The following is a 25,316-nucleotide window of genomic DNA, read 5'->3' on the forward strand; positions in this document are numbered from 1 at the left end:
TATGCAAGCGTAAGAGTTGTCCTTTTACCACACACACACACACACACACACACACCCCCCCCCCCCCCCCCACCTCATCATTTTCTCCCCGATTGCTTTTGCTGTATTTCACCAACATTGCTTCCTCGACTAAAACCAAAAACAGTTTTCCTGTATGCAAATAGGCCACCAGATTTTCTCATCACATTTCATACAGCCATCCGCAATTGTGGAACAAGTTGTGACAATTGAAAAGTGCAGTAAAGCACCAGATGATTCCATCTCCTTTCTTTGCTTCGCAAGAATAATAACTTTGGCATTGGAGGCAATATTGAGAACGGAGAATCAGGAGTTTTTGAGCAGAGAATATTAAACTGTTACTCGCATCGGAAACAAGTTTTGTAAAGAGATAAGTAAATAGTAATGTTGGTGCAGTTCCACCTCCTTTCAGTATTAGTAAGGTGTACAATATGTTCACCTTGTGTTACTAAGTTTGCTGCTTTATAATGATGGGTGAACTACTATTGCGTTTAGATTGTGTGAGACTATGATGACCATAAGAAACTACATTCCATTTCTATAGGTCATTGCCATGGAAGAACTCCTTGTATTCTTACATGCCTAAGTGTACTTTTCAAGAGCTAAATGTTGTGATCCACCTAGCCAGCTTTATGAAAAAAGGCTTTATTTTTCAGCGGTGTTATATATCTGAGAGAGACTGCCAAGTATAGCCACTTTAGGACTTAGTAGAATCCTGTTCTTTGTGAAAGAAGTTGAATAATTCAATGCACCATTTTTGTAGAGGCTGAATAATGGGAGAAAGAATGGGTTTGCTTTCTATGAAGTGTCAGGGAAGATCTGTGCACAATAGACAATGCATTAATTTTAAATCACTCTTCTATTAAGAAGTCTGATCTATCAAATTGTAATTACCCTTTAAATAATTCATTAGAGAACGGCGCTGGTTGATATACTGGACCTGACGTTATTTTAATAAAATTCTATAATTACTCACAATCTGTGCAAATTTGCTTTTGACTTTTGAATGGTTTCTAATATCTGAAAAATATTTTCCTTTTTATGGTGCCCTTGTGCACAACACTATTCATGGGTTAAAGGAATGGATTTGGACATTTGTAAATACAGTTTTCCAGTTGGTTCCGAGGAAGGTTGTGAAAATGAGCCCTAGCGATTTGTTCATTTTGCTTCCTTCCCCACCTGTTCCTCTCCCTCTCCCACATATCCAGGCTCCACCTCAGGGGAATGTGTGTCGTTCATTCAAACATGGATTCTTTACCACTTTGTGGGGTAAATTAGGAATTCCCATTGCAACAAATTATTTGATGTCCAAAATTATCTGTCTGGAATCTTGCTTTTACCCCATTTCCTGATGTTCTTCTGCTTCGATTTTAATACTTTTTCAGCTTTTACCTAAAGCTGTTACTTGACTCCAGTAGAAGACCATTGCTTCGAGAAACTGGAAATTCTTAGACTTTTACTAGATGGGGAAGGGAGAGTGCCGACTGTGAACGGCCAAAATGGGTAAATGCTTCCAAAACCAGGCAGGTATGGGGGTGGACAGTGCATTGGTCAATTGTGGAAATGTGAAGGTTAAAGACTCATCTATGATGGGATGGGAGAACCTGTGAAAAACAGGGACGTGAGGACCTGGTTGAAATGCTGACAATGGATAAAACTGATGCCGTTATTTTACTATTTTGTTTGGGTTAAAAACATGTTTTAAAATGAGCCACAATGCACGTTTTTAAACATTGATAATTCAGACCTTTTTGTTGAGAGCATGTTTTGGCCATCACGGGAAATACACAAACTAGGGGGATCTTGAGGTTGGTGGCAGAGTATTGGGAAGCCATGCATATGATTTTCCATTTACTGCCTGTGTTCCTAGATCATCTCAAACATATGCTGGCTAAATTCACAAATTTGCCATGTAGCCATAACAGATATTAACCTGAGTTCTACCAATGTGTTATCCTCCCAGTTATTCCATGAGTAGCCTGTTAGTGTAGCAGCTCCACCGAGAGATGACAGATGCTCATAAAATCCCTACAGTGCACAAGGAGGCCATTAGGCCCATCGTGTACTGACTCTCTGAAAGAGCACCCTACCCAGGCCCCTGCCCTATCCCCACAACCCCATAATCCCACCTAACCTACACATATTTGGACACTTAAGGGCAATTTAGCATGGCGAATCACCTAACCTGCAAATCTTTGCACCGTGGGAGGAAACTGGAGCACCCGGGGAAACCCACGCAGACACGGGGAGAACATGCAGACTCTGCACAGTCATCCGAGACTAAAATTGAACCCAGGACCCTGGCGCTGTGAGGCAGCAGTGCTAACCACTGTGCCACCCCATGAGCTGGAATTTCCCAGGATAACCAGAAAAATCATTCCTAAATCTTTTCTTTCAGACTTACTTATGATTTTAACTGGGAGAGGCCCATGGGTTTGAAATTTGCATGCAGAATTTGCTTCCAGTCCAATTCTGTCGCTGTGTTTTGCATAGTTTGCCTTGAATTTAGTCCAGTTTTGCAAATCAAATCCAAGCTCCGTCCATGTGTGGCTGCTTCATGACCACTCCATTAAAAACAATGGAGATTACTGCTTTAAACGAGTCCAGGAGTCAATCCAGACCTACATAACGGTGGAAATGTTACTGCCAACTGGTGATGCAGAGTATCCATCAGTGATATCCAGCAGGGAGGGGGGAACATATGACTCATATGAACAGCAGATCTCTCTGTGGCTGACAAAATGAAAGACATGAAATCAGATTCTTGTAAGTATAATATTTTTCTCTCTAAAATGCTCAGGACCAAAATACAAAGATCTGGATTTTCCTTCTCTTTGCACGTTACCTATAAAAATCCCTGTTGGAACAAATGGGTATTTCCTGAGTCCCATATGCTGATTATTCTGAAAATGCAATTTTTCTCTACATTAAATGTAATGATCTTTGAAAACACATGCTTGGCTTAAAGGCTTTTTGTCATGCGCTGAATTAGTTGGAAGGGTTACTTGGCTTGATGTGTTGAAACTTACACATGGACATAACATTAAATAGGGCAAAAGATACTGCCTTTAAGGTTGACATAGTGAAGGGCGGTGTTTTTATTCCTAATAGTGATGCATCAGCTTTGTTTTTAGAGGAGCTGCAGATAGATGACTTTTCCCTTCAGGCCTGAAACACTTAAAGGCCAAGGGAATGATTGAATAAAGCCTGCTTATTCAGGTTCACAGCTTCTATTCATGTAGGACAATGCTACTTGTTTGATGAATGCTTTTTAAGTTCAGATTAGAAAAAGAAAGCCTTTGCAAATTGAATGAAGTGAACATTTTGGAACTATATATAAACATTTAGCTGACACATCTCCAAGGGGTAGATTTTATAGAAAAGTTCATGGTTTGGAAAGAAAGAACTGAAGCAGCGATGTGGCAAAGGTTCTTGGAAATGTTAAGTCTGCGGTTCATTTGATGCAAGGAAAGAGCTTAGTTTGTAAAACCAGCTGCTGTACGTCAAAATAAGCAAAAGTGTGAGTGGAGCTGACTTTGTTTGACTAAAAAGCAATTCCTGAACTCCCAGTGAAAAGTAAACTTTCGGAATCAAAATCCGAGTTTGCAAACAGAGTAACCACTTGACAGGCGCACAAGTCAAAGACCACTGTGAACTGCACAAGCGAGGTTTTGTCCTTCCAGAGTTCGTTATTCACATTTGGAAAGTTTCTGAAGTTGCAATATAATGTTTTTCAGTGCCTAGTGCATGAATTACATATTTTTATCAATGCAAGTTCTTAATACAAATCAAATCTAACCAAATTTGAGTCTGTATTGCAACTTTGGTCCAGTGCACATGAAGAATAACTAATTTCTTAAGTGTAAACAAAAACTTTGTGCTGTATGTGATAGAAAAACCTTGATTAGTTTGCAGTGGATTATTTTGAGATTGTTCTTTATTGATCTGAAACCATGCAAAGTAAATCTTACAACATTGCCACTCCGTGAACATCAGGGCCAGTAAGTCAGTCAGTCACATTGCCATGCCACTCCTACTTTCTTACTGGAAAACCTCTTTGCTCTGTGTCACCTGAACGGCGGGCGAGAATGGCAAGGGGCAGCGCATTCCTGAACCCCTCGGGCAGAGGGTGGCCACACACTTTGTTTATGGCTTTGACAGTTGGGGGAGGGAGAGGTCAGACAGATGGTTGGTGGGGTGTTGGAAAATGAAGGGCGGCGGAGGTCAGGCAGTTGGGGGAAGTGAGTGTAGAAAATCAGGGGAAGTGGGAGTCAGACAGTGGGTGGAGGGGTGACGAACAGTCATGGGAAGGGGCTGTAAGTCCAGGGATGGGATGTGATAGTGAGAGGTTGATGGGCGTTCGATGGGGAGGGGGGGGAGGGGAGTAATCGGGGTTGAGGGAGTCTCTTGGGAGGATTGTAGTTCCATGGTGGAGAGGGGGTTGAGGGGGGGGGGGTGCGGCAAGTCCCCTGGAGGTTCAGGGTATATGTGTGGGAGTCCAATGTGGTGTGAGTGTGGATCTGTACAATAGTTACCCAGAAGGTGGAATTTAATTCTAACTCTTTCTGGGTGATGTAACGCAGTTGGAACCATCCAAAGTTTGCAATTTAAATCGCATTTTCAGATGATTCCCAATGCAGGCAATTTCGCGGTAGCCAGCTAGTGAACCCATGAGCAGCTATAGCAGTGAGTAGCCAGCGCCTGATTGGAAACAGCAAGAAAGTAAGTTTTCTTTGGTCCAGGCTAGGGCGAGAACGAGGCAGAGAGCAGATGGCGCAGTGGCCATAGGGCGGAAAGAGCAGTGTGAGTGAGAGAGAGGTGTGTATGGTTAAGTAAGTGAGAGTGAGGTGCGTGCAAGGGAGAGCGAGAAGTGTGCGTGCAAGAGACCGAGAGGTGTGGGTGCTTTTTAAAAAACATTTTATTCGGTCATGGGACGTGGGTGTTTACTGCCCATCCCTTGCGGTGGGTCTGGAGTCACATGTAGACCACACCAGGTGAGGACGGCAGATATCCTTTCCTAAAGGATATTCGTGAACCGGATGGGTTTTTCCGACAATCGACAATGGTTTTATGGTCATCATTAGACTTTTTTTTTTAAATTCCAAATTTTTATTGAATTAAAATTTTACCATCTGCAGTGGCAGGATTTGAACCCTTGTACCCAGGTATCTGGTGTGTTAGTGACAATACTGCTACCCCACAGCGTCATTGTGTGTGAGAGGGTGAGTGTGAGAGAGAGGTGTAAATGGATTTGTGAGCTAAACCAGCCCCTCCCATTAAAAATTAATTATAATAAATGTATAACTATAATAAATGTATAAGTATAACAAACAGAAAATACTTTTATTAATGTGTTTTTGTATATTTGTACTTATTGTGCAAAACAATCACTTTTTTGTGGTTTGACTTTCCAATATAATGAGAATGTTTCTTAATGGTTCCGTCAATACTCTTGGGAGGTCAAAAGGGTTCCATGGCCTGAAAGGTTTGGGATAAACTAATAAGTGTGTTCTTAGAATTTCCTGCGCCTCAGAACCAGTTACTGGATTAGAGTGCATCTGCCAACCTATAAGTAAAATGAGTGCTGACATGTGGCTACATCCAAATTCAGATTGATAGTGTGACCATTTAATCGGACAAATCAGTCCCTCATGATTAAAATTCCAGTTCTTGTTCTCTGTCATAATGTCTTCTCAGCCTAGTATGCAGAGGCTTTTAATTGCTGACCAGATATTGCGCTCCTTTGTTAGTTAATATGAGGATAAATTGAGCATAAATGCTTGTTTGATAACTTGGAAGTATATTCTCTCAATGCTATCGAACTATAGTTTTGGTTTCTGCAAAACAGTGTCCATCTTTATTATCTAATCTTTCTAAAATATTCTCAATTGTTGAAATTTATTAAACTGCCAATATTTAAAACAGAGTTGAAAATGAAAATGACATGAAAATCGCTTATTGTCACGAGTAGGCTTCAATGAAGTTACTGTGAAAAGCCCCTAGTCGCCACATTCCGTGCCTGTTCGGGGAGGCTGGTACGGGAATTGAACCGTGCTGCTGGCCTGCCTTGGTCTGCTTTAAAAGCCAGCGATTTAACCCAGTGAGCTAAACCAGCCCATTTGAAGCGAATTTGCAGATTGTTAGACTATTCTGGTAAAGCAAATTTCCTGATTTAAAATATGGACCAGGTTCCCCTCTCAAGCCCTCGAGACTGAAATATTATTTTCATTTCCTACTTTTCTGGTTCCAGTAGGGTTTGCCGAGCAGGATAAGCACACCCTAAATTATGGTTCCGCATCTTCTACTTGCTTCTTCTTTTACTTTTGGGCTAGGGTATCAACGTTCCCAAAAGAGTTTAATGCACCTTTAATAAGCAGGAATACGGCAGGCGCATCTTGAGATTTAAGTAAATCATAGAATCCCTACAGTGCAGAACGCGGCCATTCAACCCATCGAGTCTGCACTGACACATCTAACCACCGTGCCACCCATGCTGCTCACTAAAGAATAAATGAACTTTCATTTTTATAATTATTTATTGCATCTCAAGAAATGATTCAAAGCACTTCATGTAAGCCACTTAAAGCTGTTTATAGTTCAAAGTGCTAAAGTGGGTGATCTGTTTTTAGTGTTATTGATTTGAGGGGGGATTGTTGGTTAGGACACTGGGTAAATATTTTTCTTTTTGCATAAATAATAGCATCGAATTTTTAATGTGTTATGTATTAAATGATAAGTATCTCCATGTGTTCTCTGGCGAAGACACGAACAGCAAGCTTTCTCTAAACAGCAATAATTAACGCAGAATTAACAAATATTATGTAACTAAGATGAAGCGGTTAAATGACCAGTGTAGCCTAAAACAAATACATCCCCAACAATAAATGATAGTTATCTTTAAATTCTGAGAGATGAAGATTAAGGTCTGTGAAGTGTTAATAGTAACTAGGATGGAGTTGATTAACAATAAGAAGGCTCAGTAGATTGGAACTAGGCTTATTTTCAAAACCGGACATGATACAGGCCCAAGAAACTGCAAATCCACCAGTATTACATGAATATTGGGTTAGACATTGGATTAGATTTTCAGGAAGAGCCATTATCAATTACAAAGTAAACCAAACCAACATTGATCCGGTTCAGAGCCTGTCTGGCAAAACTCCGCAGACGTGATTATTATTGCTTCTCTGTGTGGCACTACAGCTGGTGCTTGACATTTCAGCAGGCCCTGAATTAACATCTTTAATTTAGGTGGGTGGTGCAGAAAGGCAGGCAAGGCAGTGAAGGAAAATCACTGCAGCAGAGAGAAATGAGGAAAATCTAAGTCACGAGTAACGGAGAAAATCGTGACTGAGAAAGATATAAAGAGAGAAACGCACAATTGGAGGGACTGAACTGAGGATTAGGTCACCATCCAGTTCCCGTAAGTTATTTCTGGGTAATTGCTTGCGGGTTGGCCATTTCCCCGGGCTTGGCTGTCTTTGAGGAGTTGGAGATGATTTTTGTTTGCCAGAGGTCTCTTTAATTGACCACAGGTATTCCTTTTCCCTCTCCAAGGAGTTGGAGCAAAGGGGTGGCTAGCAAATGGGATGGGATTTGCAGAAAATAGGGGCAAGCACATATGGGCCTGAAAGATCATTTTCTTTCTCTATAAATGTAAACTTAAAAATATGATTTTGTAAGAGCGTGGCACAGTGGTTAGCACTGCTGCCTTGTAGCACCAGGGATCCGGGTTCAATTCTGTGTGGGGTTTGCACTTTCCCCCCATGTCTGCGTGGGTTTCCTCCAGGTGCTCCGGTTTCCTCCCACAGTCCAAAGATGTGCAGGTTAGGTGGATTGGCCATGATCAATTGCCCCTTAGTATACAAGGAAGTGCAAGTTAGGTAGGGTGCTCTTTCAGAGGGTTGGTGCAGACCCGCTGGGCCAAAAGGCCGCCTCCTGCACTGTAGTTATTCTATGCTTCCTAAGAAAGTAACTGAGATGACATGGGATGGAGGTCTGCTCTTTCTAAATGACGCACGGTCATCATCTGATATTTATTGGTTCTGTCTTAACCCATTTACCACTGATTTGGGCTGACAGCCTATAATCCACATAATTTGCTGCAAGGTGCTGTGGAATTGAAAATCTAATTCAGAATTCTTGCAGATGTTTAACATGTTCACACAGGTGGTGTTCTGGATTCTGTGCAATTGAAGCACATTATTGAGGTGCAGATGGGAACCTTCATCTGAAATTAGCTGTTCCTAACACTGGGGGCCCGATTTTAACTCTGCAATGGGTGCATTTTGAATTGGGTAAACTTGGGCCCTAATTACTGAAGGAAAAAAAAACAAATGTCCCATTTCCCAAGTACTGACATCCCTCCTTGAATAAAAAACATGCTCTAAACACTTTTAGTGCATACCACACCTTCATTTTCTCGTTATACAAACATATTCATCATCATCGTACTTTGTCTATACTCACTTTCATACGTACACACAAGGGGAAAATATAGGAACATTTAATTGAGATCTGAAATCCCCACTTCCTGGTTTCAGGCATTTAGAGTGGGTTTGCCCTCGAGCCTATTCAGATACTTAATGTGAGTGAGAGCTTTTCCACCATCCTTGGCGTGAGTGAAACCTTTCAAGAGCCGCTCAAATTTGGAGACAGCTGCCTTTGGATTGTGAAGCAAAGTGAGACATGTGTTTACAGGAATAAGCATTTTTGTCTTAACGGTGCACCAGGTTAATGCATGGAGCTTCATTGTAGCTAACCAAATTCAAAGAATTAAAGTCCAAAAGCTCAATGCAGACAGAAAATAATGCATGATTTGTGAAGTGCTGAGATTGTAATTGATGAATTATAGTTGATTTTAAAGGGGCTTTATGAGGTGGAACTGTGGGGGAGAGCCTTCATTGAAATACCATTCTGTGTGTCGGGCAGCTGATGCAGATACATCCAGACGTTGGAAAATTTGTTCACATTGTTTCTTTTCTGTCATTTTTAGTTTAATTTTGAGCTGTTCCCACGTACTGAGCACCAGACGGTGCAATCACATCTCAATAGGCCACATCTGATCTGGCACCACATCTTTAGCCTTGTTTGAAACTGCCGGTTAAAGGAATGTTTAGTTTGGCCCAGGGAAGTTGACATTTGGGCTGTCCTCTTATAGTGCATGCTGCCCTCTACTGCTTTGAAGTTGGTTACTGCACTGATTTGAGTGTGGCACCATCTGCTGTCTATTTTGAGAGCTGCAAGTTTTACTGTGGTTTTTGGGATAATTTCTTGCCCAAATTCATTTTTTTCTTCCATCCAGTATATTTTAACATTAGTGCATTGATGCATGGATCATTTGGTGTGAGTGACCTTAGCAATTCCAAACTTTAAAGTCCTATGATGTGGAGATGCCTGCGTTGGACTGGGGTGAGCACAGTAAGAAGTCTCTCAACACCAGGTTAAAGTCCAACAGGTTTGTTTCAAACACGAGCTTTCGGAGCACTGCTCCTTCCTCAGGTGAAGTCCTGTGTTAAAGTCCTATGACACAGTAATTCTCCCCAGTGTCCTGGCTAATATTTTTTCCGTTGTTCTTTTAGGTTTTAAGGGGCAAGGTTTAGAGGAGATGTATGAGGAATGTTTTTTTACACAGAGGGTAGTGGGTGCCTGGAACTCGCTGCTGGAGAAGGTGGTGGAAGCAGGGACGATAGTGACGTTTAAGGGGCACCTTGACAAATACATGAATAGGATGGGAATAGAGGGATACGGACCCCAGAAGTGTAGAAGATTTTAGTTTAGACAGGCAGCATGGTCGGCACAGGCTTGGAGGGCCGAAGGGTGTATTCCTATGCTGTACTTTTCTTTGTTCTTTGTTCTATTTATCCCTCGATCAACATCACTAAAACAAGATTATCTGATCATTATCACATTGCTGTTTGTGTCAGTTTGCTGTAACCAAATATATTACAACAGTTGGCGACGACACTTGAGAGATACCTCATTGTGAAGCGATTTGGGACATCCTGCAGTTGTGAAAGACGCAGGACATTATTTCTTCTTCCTTTGTTCAGTTGATTTTGACAGAAACTCAATCTCGTAACATCCGCAGAGTGGTAATCTGCGCTGGATTGCCACTCCTGCCAGATTTACCTTCACTGGGATTCTGCTGCCCCTGTCACGCCCACCTTCCTCACTTAGGCTGGATGAGACAGGATCAGCGAAGTGAACTCGCAGTTGCATCGGCATGGACTAACTGGGGCCAGAGAGATCTCCCTTTTAACAACAGTAGCTGCCGTATACGGGAGGTTTAAAGGGGCAATTTATAGTGAGCAGTGAAGTTATAACGTTTAGAGAATGGGACTGAAGGGGGGGATGTCTGGTCAGTCAGGGAGGGGGGTCAGGTCAGGGGTAGGGGGGGTTTAGAATGGGTGGGCGGAGGCTCGGTCGGGGGCGGGTGGGGATCCCCCGGGGTAGTCGTGTTTGTGCGGGGTGTCCCGTGCAAGGCTGGATCTGAGTGTTTAAATAGTTACTCTGGAGTTAGAAGTGATTTCTGTCCTCTCTAACTCATAGAACATAGAACACACAGTGCAGAAGGAGGCCATTCGGCCCATCGAGTCTGCACCGACCCACTTAAGCCTTCACTTCCTCCCTATCCCCGTAACCCAATAACCCCTTCCAACCTTTTTGAACATTAAGGGCAATTTATCATGGCCAATCCACCTAACCTGCACGTCTTTGGACTATGGGAGGAAACCGGAGCACCCGGAGAAAACCCACGCAGACACGGGGAGAACGTGCAGACTCCGCACAGACAGTGACCCAGCGGGGAATCGAACCTGGGACCCTGGCGCTGTGAAGCCACAGTGCCCGCCACTTGTGCTACTGTACTGCCCGTACTCTTTCAGAGTAACTATCAGTAAAATTAGCAGAACCATTGAAAGTTCAGCGATTTTAATCGTTTCTGTCAGATGATCAACAGCCCAGCACAATTGTCCAGAGGACGTTAACGCTTCTGGGCAGTTGTTGGTAAGCCCTTACGTGGGACGCCGGCGAACCAGGAAGTTATGGCCATTGTCTTTTTGCCTTTATCACACTGGCACCCCCCACCCCCACTGCCTTGTGCCTCCTGTAAACTCATTAGAGGCTGGTTTGGAAAATGGGCAGCAGGTCTTCTGCGACTGTGGGGGAAACAGGATTTATGTTTTCTAAGTCTGCTTTCAATAGTCCTAAAGATGAAGGGAAGTACAAGACAGCTTATAGACAAAATAGCGCAACACACAGAGGTCAGTTTGGTGCTTCCGCCCCAATACGCAGGTTAAAACGTACTGCAGATGTTGCAACTGCTTTAGATAATTTTACATTGAGGTTTACTTTGATTTTCCTAATTCATCTGGTTGCAGATTATGCATAATTAATGTCATTGTTGTTATCAAATACTAATACAAGCACCTCGTCTGTTTTATTTTTAAAAACTCAGTTCATTACTTGAACAGATTGAATTTCTATTTGGGATTGTTACTGTTGCTATATGTTTGATATCATGTGTCGAAACGTGACACTTGCATCCTCGGTTGTTCTCCTTAGCCAGGCACACACCTTTGACTGAGTTTGTGGTCAACGCTAAGAGATGAGAATAGTTGAAGAAGCAATTTGTTTCAGTGGTTATCATTCAAAATGCTGCAAAGATACCAGAGTTGGCGTTTTTCTGAATGAAAATGAATGCATTGGAGAGCTGATACTTTGTTTTAAGACCGTTGTAAAACCTTAGCCAATTTAGCCTTAACTGGAGGAGATGGCAGCTTGTTCTGCTTACGTTTTCAAATGTTTTAAGTGAGAAAAAAGACTGGGTTGGAAAATGTAGCTGATAGATCAAAACCAAACCAGACAAAATGCTGCAGACCGGTTAGCAATAACCCACAGAATTAGTATCTGCTTCAAAGAACCATAATGCGGAATAATATTTCTTTGGAGATTTACATCCAAAGAAATCTGATTTGCTCAGTTAATCTCGTCGTCCTTTTGCATCCGGTGTGAGTTTTTTACTCGGGTGCACAAGTCATTTACTAGACCTTTGCTCTAGTTGTTGTTAATTTGTGAACATTGGCATTGTCGGCAGGCCTGTGGAATACATCAAAGATGCCCCTGATCCTGTTCCAAACTGGTTCCGACATGCCTGTTGACTGATGTTGCCTGGTATGGAGGGCATTAGCTATGAGGTGATGTTAGATAAACTCAATCTGTTCTCACTGGAACAATGGAGGTTGAGAGGCGACCTAATAGAGGTCTATGAGATTGAGTGGCATGGACAGAGTGGATCGTCAGATGCTCTTTCCTATTGTAGGAGAGTCAGGTACTAGGGCACATAGGGTTAAAGTGCGTGGGGAAAAGTTTAGAACTGAATTGCGAGGCAAGTTTTTTACACAGAGGATGGTAAATATATGGAACACGGTGCTGGGGAGGTGATTGGAGCAGCTACGATCACGGCATTTAAGGGGCATCTAGACAAATATATGAATAGGGTGGGAATGGAAGGATACGGACTCCGCAAGTGCAGACTGTTTTAGTTTAGGCAGGTACCATGGTCGCCGAAGGGCCTTTTCCTGTGCTGTATTGTTCTTTGTACATGGGGCACAATTCCTCATGCCAACTCCTACTAGGAGTCTGTGGTGGCCAATTTGTCCTAACCAGGGCACTGCAGTCATTTGTGGGATCTCTACCCCAAGGTTGAGATCAGGCAACTCAACACCAACCAAGGAGAAAACTTGAGACCTTCCTGGTGCATGAAGACCAAAGCTCTTCAGCCAGGAGGAATAATTTTAACTAAACCGTGGTTAGACTTGGACACACTTCATTCAATTTAATTCGAATTTTGTTTACCACTGACATATTTTCATAGCTCTGGGCCCGTTTTTTCTTTATTTGTATTTGTTGCTTGAAAGAGCAGGTAAGTTGGTGAGGGCAGAGCAGGAGTGGGAATATGCCTATTGAATTTTGTTCCTCTAGAAAATCATGTTACGATGGACAACAGAGCCACATCAGACTGTAATTTTTTCATTATATTCACTCTTATGAACACCAAGGCCACATTAACAACAATTGTTTATAAAAAGCATAAAATTTGTATGGAAGCTAAGTGGGAAACAGAAACTTGTTGCGATGTGGCCGATCAGTGGCAGAATAAAATGCCACAATATCTTGTAAAGGGCTGTTCAAAATATGTTGGACCGTGATGAAATCCACCAGCAGTGTCAGAGCTTTTTAAAATAGTAAGACACCAGCATAAGTAGCTCTTGAGATTTGGGCCAGAATGAATGGATTCAATTTTCTTTGGTTATTTGCAGGTTATGAGGGAAAATGGCTCATCTGAGATTCTAAATAAACTATACGATACTGCCATGGACAAATTAGAAGGTTTAAAGAAAGATTATGATGCACTAAGAAAACGGTACAATGAGAAGATTGCCAATCATAACACTGACCTCAGCCGTCTGGAGCGGGTGGAAGAGGAGAATCGGCGCTTTCAGAAACAGAACGAGATGCTGATGAAGCAGACGGACGCTGCTGTTGTGGAGAAAACATCAATTCAGCAACAGTACTTATCTACATTGAAGAGGTGAAGGACTAACCTGACACACAATATTTGTTGTATATACCTCTCCCAAAAAAATGTGGTATGAGGAAGGCAGAATATGAATCCATTATAAAGGGCGCAAGGACAATCTTTGACAATCTAGCGTTTTGAGGCATGTTTAATATTGCATTTTTGGAACACTGAACTCTTAAGAGGGGAGGGTGGTATCAGAGATTACATTGTGTAATGGAACAGGTGAGTGTGATGGTGTGATTATTTTTAGTCACTTTATTTTCGCAACTGTTTAGATGTCTATCAGTTTCAGGACAGTGGAGAAAAACAGTCGACTTACACCCTTAGCATATGATTTTATTCAATTGTGGCTTTTCAAGTTTCCAGTGTATCTCTCCCTTCATCTCATTTTAAAAATGATTTACATTTTTTAAAAATAAATTTAGAGTACCCAAGTAATTTTATTTATTTATTCCAATTAAGGGGCAATTTAGTGTGGCCAATCCACCTAACTTACACATCACTGGGTTGTGGGGGTGAAACCCACGCAAACACGGGGAAAATGTGCAAACTCCACACGGAACCAGGGCCGGGATTCGAACCCGGGTCCTCAGCCCCATAGTCCCATTGCTAATCACTGCATGTGCCGCCTCTTCATCTCATTTTTTTAAACTTAAACTTAGGAGATTCTCCTGTACTCCGCCTGCCAGTGACCTACCATTCTTAAATTTGATGGCAAAAAAACAATTTTTCAAAATTGTAAATTAAATATGCATTGAGTAATAGCAAAAATGTGTTGCTATAGACTTGGTGAGTTTTGCGAAGCCCAAATGAAAGTTATAATTTTGAGGTGTGGTAAATGGTACATATGATATCAAGGAGTGGTGTTATGCAGGTTCTCGGTATTTTGCACAGCAGAGTTCTCAGCCTTGGATATGTTGCTCCTGTGAGGGTTAGAGCAAAAGTTCACACTACTGCTTATAGTGAGGGAGATAAAAGTCCGCAGGAAGCTGGAAATTGTACAGGTTTGAATAAATGCTGCTATTGGTGTATGAGCTGCAGTACTGATTTTGGAGTTTTTTCACCCCCTAGGTGATCCTGTTTTTCTAAACAGAATGGCAAGCATTTTGTGAAAACCAACTTAAAAACCACCCGTCTCTTCATAGTGCACGAAATATGATTGCAATAAGAATGCTGTTTGTGAGAGCATTCATCTATAAAGGCTCTTTCTTCACTACAAGGATTTTATCATTAAATATTGTGTTTGGAGTGTAAGTGATAGAAGAAGTGGAGGCCAAGATTTAAAAGATGAAATACTGAAATGATGATCCATTCTGAAATTCTTTGTATTTCCACTGAACCTTCCATTATTGTTTGAAATGCTTAAGGAAAAGTAAAGAATACGCATATTTGTTCCGGCAAAATGATCTTCGTGGTAGTTTTAATTGGGAAAATAAATGAACTTCTCTACTTTTGACTTTGTTTCTAAAGGTATGATTTAATCCAGCACGAGTTGAGTAAAACAACGGTACAGAACAAAGAGCTCCAAAGGGAAATGGAACGGTTACAAAGTGAGGTGACTCGATACAAGACATTACAGCTGAAAGCAATGAAGGATGCAGAGAAATACAAGGAAGAGAGGGATACGGTACTGAATGAATACCGCCTAGTTATGAGTGAAAGAGACCAAGTACACAAAGAGATTGACAAGCTACAGACAGAACTAGAATTGGCACAGGGTCATCTAAAGAACACCTCATCAGAGAGAAAAGTGGCTGGTGAAGAACTTGAAGCTCTTCGTCAGGTAAGGCCAAACAGGATATCCTTTCAATGCGCCCCCAGTTTCTTTCCTTACTTCCTTTGATAGTCCATTTTTCTGACTACGTATCCACACCTCGGTTTCTCTATATAAAAGAAGTAGTGTGATATTTTACTGTTTTGTTGTTCTCATTCATGCTACGCATTTTAAGAAGTGAATTGAAAATCAATCTGTGGTACTTTACTCAGGTTTTTGGATAGCTAATAGTCGCCAGTTTCTCTTTTCATCATTTCCCGTGGTAAGCAGCTGTGGTCCAACAATTTTTTTCAATAAAACGCTTCATATATTATCAAGTAAAAAAAATGAGGTAGAGCAGCTTGTTGCAGACAACTTCAAAGGAAAGTGGTATCCTTATATCTTCAAGCCCTGAATAAGCAATCTGCAGTTTCTGACAGTAGCAGTTTTGCATTCCCAAGGATATTGACTTTTCAACCTCTTCACAATTATAACTTAGGTGGAGGTTAATCTTTTTAAAATAGTTAGTATGTTATAATAGAGTACTCCATCCAGTATTGTTGAGAACTGTCCAATCAAACAGTTGAAACTAACAATTATAGTATGGTTCAAAAATTATGTAGTGTGCTTTATCTTATTCTGAAGCTCATTGTGATTAGTAAAACACGCAGCAGGCAAAATAAAAGCATCTAATTAGAGCCATAGAATTTGAAATTCTTTTCGGCACTTATAATATCCAGTTCCCAAATTCAGCCTTGTGACATTAGAGCATTGATTAAGGGAAAACAAATGCATTATTCTAGGTGTGCTACTTGCAGTTTAGCAAAGGCCTTTATTAAAATGTGGCTCAGTTAAGTTATGACTCATTCCACTGACACTTACTGCGATTTTGCATGAAAGGTATTTAGTTGGGAACTTTGAGAAGTACATACTAATATTTTCTGCTTTACTGAACCAACGAATTTATATTAGCAGTATCACATGGCCTCCATCCTTCGTCACCTTCCAAAAATAACATAGTCTTGAAGCCAAACATTGGGGATCACTTTGAACTGCGCTGTCTGGGTTGTAGATCACCAGCCCATTTTAGAAGACGCCTGATTTTATTCCCGTTGAAATTAGAGGGATGGAAATTGGATGGGTTTTGTTTCTTCCCAACTAATAAAGCTGAAAATTACTCAATTTTATTTATATTGGCACCCCACGCCATCTCTTGCAGCCTGCGCAAACATTTTGATATATGCATTTTGGAGATTTTGCTATTTGCACTCGGGGAGTTTTGTTTGTCTTGTAATGTGGAGGAACATTTGATCGCTGGTCTGTGGTCTCGTATCTACTCGTACTTGTTCTGAGCTAGTTGGAACTTCATGCCGGAATGCTGATGAGATGTAATCATTCAAATTATTTTGTTGCAATTGTTCAAAGTTCCATCCGTTATCTGCCCCATCCAAACTCATTGATATATGTAGAGTCTTTAAGACACGGTTAATCTCTGTACCATACATTGGACTGGATCTTGTTGGATTGGGAATTTCATGGCACAACCTGGTTGTTCAACACTTTCCTGCACCCCTCAGCTCAAATCTGTTTTTGTATTGCTGGAAGTGTGAGCTGATAACATGTGGCAAGGGCAAAATGCTGTCTCGATCGTGGGATGGGGGTGAGGAAGGGGGGGGGGGGCTGCGAAGGTTGGGGGGCACAGTATATCTCCTTAATCAATGGAATTGAAAAATTGGAGAAGAAACAAGAGGAATGACAAAAAAGAATGAATTAGAATCCAATCAGATACGGAAAGCAAGATCAAGAGACAAAGAAAAATTGGATTTCGAGGTAGAGGAAAGGAAAAGTAGGAAAACATTTTAAAATATGATGTTTTAAAAATCTCTCGCCACAATTGACTACATGTAGGAGTAAGATTGTCCCCTTTCTGGGCCAGTGAGGTTGAATGGTTGCCTTAAAAAAAATCATGAACGGTACTTAATGCTCTTTATCTTCCTTTAGTTTCTATGACAGGTTTAATGGACAATTGATGTCCAAACCCAGCAAGTTCTTCAAAGTACATGGAGGCCAAGGGCAAAATGCTCATTGTGCAAAGCAAATAACAGAGTGCAGTAAACCAGTCAGCAAGTCCTGAGATTCACAACTCATGGTTTACCTCTTAATCCCTGAACTCTGTGGCCGATTTGCATATTAATAATGACACGCAACATTAACACACCATTATTTCTCCAACAAGATCCATCCCAATGAACTGAAGTTACAGAGCAGATGCCAGTCAAGTTTTATTTTACTTTTTGGTGTCAGTGGACATTGTGGCAAACTAGAATGAATGGCAGGCATGCATGGCTATATTTCATGATGCAAGCTGTAGTGATAGACTTTACTTAACTGGAGGTTACAAAGGAGTGTGTTATTATGTATCTTTAGGTCACAATGGTTGGGCAGGTTTGTAGCGCAAAACAGTCAAGTGGCTTGAATAAGTTCCACCTCACTGTAATAAAATTAATTGTCAGATTAATGTGTTTCAATATTCGACCTGCGTGATGGCATTATATTGAATATTGAAATATAATGCTTGGTCAGAAAATTGGGCATTAAACAAATTGCTGGAATTGCAAGTTGATCAAAGGATTAAAAGAATATGCTTTTGAAGTAAAATAAGACATGGCACAATGATAAGTCCTCTGTGCGGCGCAGTAGTAAAAAATAGGAACTTGCTCACAAATCTCCCTGTTCCTGGGGTTAGTTGTGGTATTGACAGCCGAGGCAAGGGTTAGAAATCCCCCTCTATGACCATGGAAAGGGCCAGTCATTGTGCATTCACCAGCAGTTTGACAGCACATCAGTTTGAGTGCATTACGCACATGGCCTCTCAACCAGAGAGGTATATTCAGAAGGAAGACGTGAAATTGAAGGTGATTATTTATTGCTAAAATCGAAAGAGTAAAAAGAAATCCAAAAATAAAACACGGTCACCAGATTAAAGTAGAGAAACAAAAGAAAAATCAAATTGGTCTTTCACATAGCTATCAAGGTGATTCAACCACACATTGTGCCTTTAAATGTTTGCAGGCATGAGATGTCAAACTCTTTCAATAACATATTTTGATTCACGTTTCTCTTGAAAAGGGGGAGAAAGTTTAATGTAAAGTAATCCCTTCCTGACATAAACAACTGAATCCAACTAAAACGGTCACAGAAATGTTGCAGAGTGCATTGTCTGAAAGTACAACTATATTTGGGTTCAAGGTGGGAGCAACGTGCACGACAGTGTTTTTACTTTCTTGGATTAAAACAGTGATGTGATTTGTGTGTTGCGACTAAATTTCAGGAGCTTCATTCTGCGTTGGTAGAACGAGATCATGCTATCTGTGAGAGGAATGAACTGCTGGAGAAATACTGCCATGAAGTGAAGGACAAAGCAGAAGCTCAAAAGGAGCTTGATCAGGCTTGTAAGGATATTGAGACTGTGAAAGAAGAGAGAGATGTTGCTAGGAAGGAAAGAACAGAAGCTATCATCCAGAGAGATCAGTTGCTGCGGGAGTACTACCAGGCCCGACAGGTGAATTTTGCCCTTGTATGGAGTTGTTTCGTTCACTGCTATCTATTATACCTTTCCTTTTAATCCTGAATACCCCATTGCATTTTTGCACGAATTATAAAAACTAGAAGTTTTAAATGTCGCCTTTTAAAGGAGAATTTCAGCTCTTGGCAAATCACTACACAGATGTAATGTATTGCTGGTTTCTTAGAATTGGAATTTGCCTTTCAAGAAAATGAAAGTTCTGAAGTAGAACTAGAATATTGGCTATCACCACAGTCTTGTTCATTCTGCCGAGAGCATCAGGGAGCGGCTTACTGTCAAGTACCTGGGGAAGGGGACCAGCTAATAGTACGGCAGAAATTCTGCTCAGTTTAGTCAAAAATTATCCAAAAAAATGTTGTCCTCCTTTGGCTAAGTCGAAACATTGGCTGCCAGGACGTTTTGGCCGCAGTCATATTGGAAAATACAAAAACCAATGGAAAAATTCAGCAACCGTTATCTTTTCCTTTGTTGAGTTACTGCCCACTCTGACTACGGATTAAACTATACATATAATATATTGTATATATATTTATATATATGTGGTAATGCAGGCACTATCTATCACTAATGCCTCTCTGTTGTGGTGAATCCGCAAGCGATAACAGTTCATATGTTCCAATATATTTGGAAACACTCTTGCAATGGTTTAAATTGTTTTTCTAACCATTGGATATCCATTGTAACTGAACTGAAGCAACAGTCATTACCCACAGTTTACTAATATTTAAATGTTGGAATGTCTTTCAGCAAGTGGTAACTTCTGAGTCAAAATATTGTGGGTTCAAGTGCTCTCCAGGAACCTGAGCTCAAAATCGAGGCTGATATTCCAGTGCAGTACTGAGAGAAAGTTACTCCCCAAAACAGGTTACCTAGCCATTGTCACATTGCTGTTTGTGTGACCACCTTCTGTGAAAATTAGCTGCCGTGTTTCCCACAGTGGTAGCTATACTTCAAAAATGCTTCCTTGGCTGTGAAGATGTACGGAGGTTGTGAAAGTCACTGAATAGATGCAAGTCTTTCTTCACAATAACTAAGTCAAATTGAGTAGGAACCCATGACAGAGTCCCCAAAGCTGTGAATTAGTCTTGGTTTGGAGGTTTCTGATTTAGAAATTTAAGTCCAGATGAGAAAGCTTTGAACTGCACTGTATTTCGCTGTAGAAGTAATGTAGAAGAGGAAAATAATACTTGTGACAAAAAGTTACAGTACTTATCTCAACTTCAGCATTGGCATGCATTGTCACTGCTTTAAAAGCATGATGTTTATGGGTGTGGGTTTGTTTTGTTGTTGCACTCGTTGCAGTGCAATATTCCTCCACTATGAAACACCAGCTCTTCTTGAAGTCCCTTTCCCTGAGTCTTTGGTGCTGGCATTATCTTCATTAGCTGGTGTCCCTGGTCAATTTTCGACAATAGGCACTTGCCTTCTTCCAACTCATGGTTTCTGACAATTGTTTTGATAGGTGGACAAGAGTGAGTCTTGTAGATGGAGTTTTACACCGTGTCCACGTCTGTCTCTGGCGGGCACGGCATGAAAGCTTTATATTCTCTCTTAGTGGCTGTTTCCAAGAATTGTTGATTATGACTACAACAACTTTGTCCATCATATGATATTGAGTTTTAACAGAAGATTGACATCCTGTGCAACCTCTGAAGAGTGATGATAGCAGCTGGTACTTCTGTCTCCTCTTGACCCTCTCCCGAACACCCTCCAGGAATGATATTGTGTTGAGGGAATTCTGTTAACAACCAAGCATTCATGTCATCATTGGACTGGGTTTTGCAAGGCAACTAGAATTTTTTTGATGCCCACTGCGGAGCAATTTTCAGTCTTTATGAACTGTAACTTGTGTGTCCAATTTGCCTTGCAATATGGAAGGGATAGAAGATGCCAGTTGTTCTTGCATCCCAATGTGACTGACTCTACATGCAATGTTTTGATGGGTAGCCCTTTCTAGAATAGATTCATACTATTACTGGCCTTCAAATCCTTTGGTCATGGGTTTTCTTTTAATGGACACCCATTAGATGATAGCTTCACCAGGAGAACAGGTAACTTAGACCTTTTTCCTCCTTATCCTGGGCTTCCAATTATTTCAGCACTTCCATTCAATCTTATTTGGGGTTCCTTCTGCTGAACAATGGGTCAATTAAGGAGCATGACCTTTTTATCTGATCTGTACCATTTTTAGCTTAGCCTTTTGCAAACGTTTTTGCAGCTTTCTGATAACCAGTACAACATTCAGCAATCCTTTATTTTGCTACCATCCCATTCCTATTTGGTGGCCACTCTGCAACCAAAATAAGATATACCTCCTTCTGTCATTCATCATGTTTCTCTGTCTAAAGAGCATTACTTTTATTTTTCTACTACTCTTTTTGCCACCCGTGAGGGAAGTAGACAAGGGTGATGAAGCTGTGGAATACGTACTGACCACCTGTTGTCCTGGCTTCACAGAAGGTGGTAGGTAATTAATAGCCATAGTCCATGAAGGACCATAGGCATCTCTCACCCTTAGAGAGAAACAGAATTGGTTATGTATGGCTTGAGGAGCACCTCTTTGCAAATGTGGGGCAGGATGAGGAGGCTGGTCTCCATGAACTACTATTCGGAGGAATCCTGCTGAGTATTTGTGGCATCTTCTATTTCTATTCCAGATTTCTGCATTTGCAGCTTTTCTTTTTAATTATCCTGCTCATTGTCTTCCACTCTTCAAGTGACAATAGTATGAACATTTCCTTTACCTTAAAGGCAAAAGTAAAAACTTACAGTCACATTATTCAGTTATTTTAAATTACATTGTTCCATTAGAAGAAATAAGCAATTTTTTGTGAATTTTCAGTAAGCATAAGTTCATCAAATGCTGTTTGCATCCACTGATCTCCATGTTTAAAAGTAGTTTAGGTCAATCAGTAATCACTTACATTGGTTAATGAACAATAAATACCTCAAGTGATCACTAAGTACGAATTGTGTGATCTCAATGATCATACAATTAGGCACTTACTGTCGCAGTCTCGGTGTAACATAGGTGTGGTTATTTTGCCTAGCCACTATTACAGTTCTTCCGAAACTCAGCCAAAACCAAAACAAACCCAATTGAAATTATTTTTCCTTCAATTTGTTGCATTTGATGCTTCTGGGTCTTGCTATGTACAAAATGGTTACTGTGTTTGTGCATATAATAGCAGTCTTTCTCCCAAAAAAAATTAACTGTGTATAAAGCACATGGGGAGTTCCTGAAGATGTGAAAGGCACCAGACAAATGACAGTTTTTGTTCCGTTTCTTGGCTAAATATAACAACGATTCGTGCCACATCAACATTTGGAAAGCTGTCTCATTGTTCTTTTGAAAATGGTGTAAATTAATAAAGACAGTAGTAACAATCTTCAAAATTAACACCAGTGACCAAAGAACGACTGAATAAAAATATCTTGTCCTTCGCAAGATTAAATGTTTTTTTACAATAGGCTCCCTGTTTAATTTTTTAAAATATGTGAACATCTGGCATACCCTCACATCTGGCACTGAATAACTCTTTTCTATTTTTTGACATATTGTACACATGTTGTTTTTTGTTTTGTTTTTCTATATTCACAATAGTTGATTTTTAGATCACTAAAAATGTTCAAAGCAGCACAAATTGTTTAGTGTTTGAATTTACAGAAACAAGATTCAGCCACATTGGACATGGAAAGGGCCAGTAAGGAGATTGAGATGCTTCGGAAACAGTGTGAGGCAATGTCCCAGGAACTGAAGGAAGGAATACAGGAGGCAGAAGTAGCTAAACGTAGGCGAGATTGGGCATTCCAAGAACGGGATAAGATAGTTGCAGAAAGAGAAAGCATACGGTGAGTGCACTTGTGGGCCATTTGCATTTAAAAATTAATTACGCGTTTATGCCTCTCCTCTAAGAGTTCCAGTTTTCTACTGAGAAGGCAGTAACACGTCCTGGATATAGTTCCAGATGTTCTAGCCAAGTCACCAGATCTTGGGTCTCTGGATCATCAGAGACTGGACCAAACAGCCCAAGATGGGCATCGGAACCCAACGGAAGTCACACATCTTGACTCTGGGAATTGCCCTAGAAGCTTGAATTTCGGTCAGGCAATTCCCCAGTTACCAGGGCCCTCCGAGAATGTCCCGGACTTTGCGCGAATCGGAGATTTTGGATAGTTCCAACATCCTTACCTAGATGGTTACCAAGAAAACGCTAGTCAGAAAAATCCGCGTCTGACTCCTGGATAACTATACAACTGACACCCCCAATCACTGACATTAAAGCCCCCAATCCCCCTCCCCCAACTGTCCTTCGACCTTTGACTAACTCCTCCTGACCAAGCCACACCTCCCTGACACAGCCTCACCACCCCCGACACAACCTCACCACCCCCGACACAGCCTCACCACCCCCGACACAACCTCACCATCCCCGACACAACCTCACCACCCCCGACACAGCCTCACCACCCCCGACACAGCTTCACCACCCCCGACACAGCCTCACCACCCCCGACACAGCCTCACCACCCCCGACACAGCCTCACCACCCCCGACACAGCCTCACCACCCCCGACACAGCCTCACCACCCCCGACACAGCCTCACCACCCCCGACACAGCCTCACCACCCCCGACACAGCCTCACCACCCCCGACACAACCTCACCACCCCCGACACAGCCTCACCACCCCCGACACAGCCTCACCACCCCCGACACAGCCTCACCACCCCCGACACAGCCTCACCACCCCCGACACAGCCTCACCACCCCCGACACAGCCTCACCACCCCCGACACAGCCTCACCACCCCCGACACAGCCTCACCACCCCCGACACAACCTCACCACCCCCGACACAGCCTTCCAACCCCCGACACAACCTCACCACCCCGACACAACCTCACCACCCCCGACACAGCCTCCACCCCCGACACAACCTCACCACCCCCGACACAGCCTCACCACCCCCGACACAGCCTCACCATCCCCGACACAACCTCACCATCCCCGACACAGCCTCACCACCTCCGACACAGCCACACCACCTCCGACACAACGTCACCGCCCCTGACACAACCTCACCACCCCTGACACAACCTCACCACCCTGAATACAGCCACACCACCCCCGACACAACCCCACCAGCCCCACCACCCAATTATTCCCCAGATCCGACCTGACAACCCCTCCTGACCCACCTGCACGGTCGTTCATCCTACCAATCTACACATCCACCAGCCTACCCACCCACCATCCTCTCAACCTACCCACTTACCTCCCCACCCTATGTACTTACCCTCACATCCACCCGCGCTACCAGTTCGCTCATTCATCCTCTCACCCATTCATTGACATTCCCACCAGGCATTTAAACTTCCCCGTGGCAGCTAGTGCCGTGAAGGGGGAGTGTGGCTTTTGCGCTGATTCTCTTTCTCTCTCTCTGTGATTCCCTCGCTGAGGGAGATTTTCTACATTGTGGATTGGAAGTCTGGCCTTTTTAAATCTGTCCAGGTAAGTGAGTAGCTTTCTGTCTGGTCAGCATCGGGCACAGCAGTTCCAACGTTGACCGGATGATTTGGGCCATTGTTTATAATACAGCTTTGGTAGTGATTACTGGCAGGCATTTCAGCGTGGAGAGTGGGAGAGAGTATGACAGCAAAGTCCACTTTACACCTTGGGTTGCCACCAAGCCAATCTTTTCACCAAGTCAGCCAGGCTATTGGAACTATCGACTGTTTTAGCAATAGAGTAACTTTTTAAAAAATGAAATTGTTGAAGTTTTCAACATGAAGTCTCTAAAAAGAAGGGCCCTTCTTCTGTTAATTGAAGCTGCCCATTGTCAGCAATTTCAGATTCCTATCCTTATCTAATATTCATGTACTGGAGTCATTGGGTAATTTGATTTTTCCTTCCCTGGCCCTATGCTATTGTGACTAATTGCAGCTAGCGTCCATACTCCAGTCGATACCAACTAGTATCACAGATTAGGAATTAAAATTAAGACTTTTTAGGCTGTATGCTTCAACTATTCACATTGTTGCAGAGGGGCAAAACTTCTTAATTGTATATATTTTTTAAATACATCCTAGCTACCTGGAAAAAATATTGTTAGGCGAGATAAATCTTGCTGTAAAACCTTTTTGTTCAGCCCCAGAAGCACTGACAAGGATAGAATTTTCACAGTAACTTCATTGCAGTGTTAATGTAAGCCTACTTGTAACACTGATAAAGATTATTATTAACTAATTAACGGATTTATGACTTGCTCTATTATTAAATCGTTTTTACTTTTTGGTCATGATTTCACATAACATTGTAGCCATTACTTTTTTCGCACTGCCTCTCCTTTTTCACTCTTTTGTGACTTGCTT

The 25,316-nt window shown here is 41.8% G+C and overlaps 1 protein-coding gene across 16 annotated transcripts in view; it reads left to right on the forward strand.

The window, feature by feature from the left end:
- Positions 1–25,316, forward strand: part of dlg5a (discs, large homolog 5a (Drosophila)) — a 220,779-nt gene that overhangs the window by 115,391 nt on the left and 80,072 nt on the right. For 9 of the 16 annotated variants that reach the window (XM_038783233.1, XM_038783226.1, XM_038783227.1 and 6 more), the window contains 4 exons: positions 13,341–13,612; positions 15,074–15,386; positions 18,688–18,918; positions 22,595–22,794. In XM_038783233.1, coding sequence (XP_038639161.1) covers positions 13,341–13,612; positions 15,074–15,386; positions 18,688–18,918; positions 22,595–22,794 — 1,016 coding nt within the window. The remainder of the gene's footprint in view (positions 1–13,340; positions 13,613–15,073; positions 15,387–18,687; positions 18,919–22,594; positions 22,795–25,316) is intronic. The other 7 variants (XM_038783230.1, XM_038783238.1, XM_038783237.1 and 4 more) reach the window with 3 other exon arrangements.

The sequence above is a fragment of the Scyliorhinus canicula genome, chromosome 22 (assembly GCF_902713615.1).
Source record: "Scyliorhinus canicula chromosome 22, sScyCan1.1, whole genome shotgun sequence".
In the NCBI taxonomy this organism is placed as follows: Eukaryota; Metazoa; Chordata; class Chondrichthyes; order Carcharhiniformes; family Scyliorhinidae; genus Scyliorhinus; species Scyliorhinus canicula.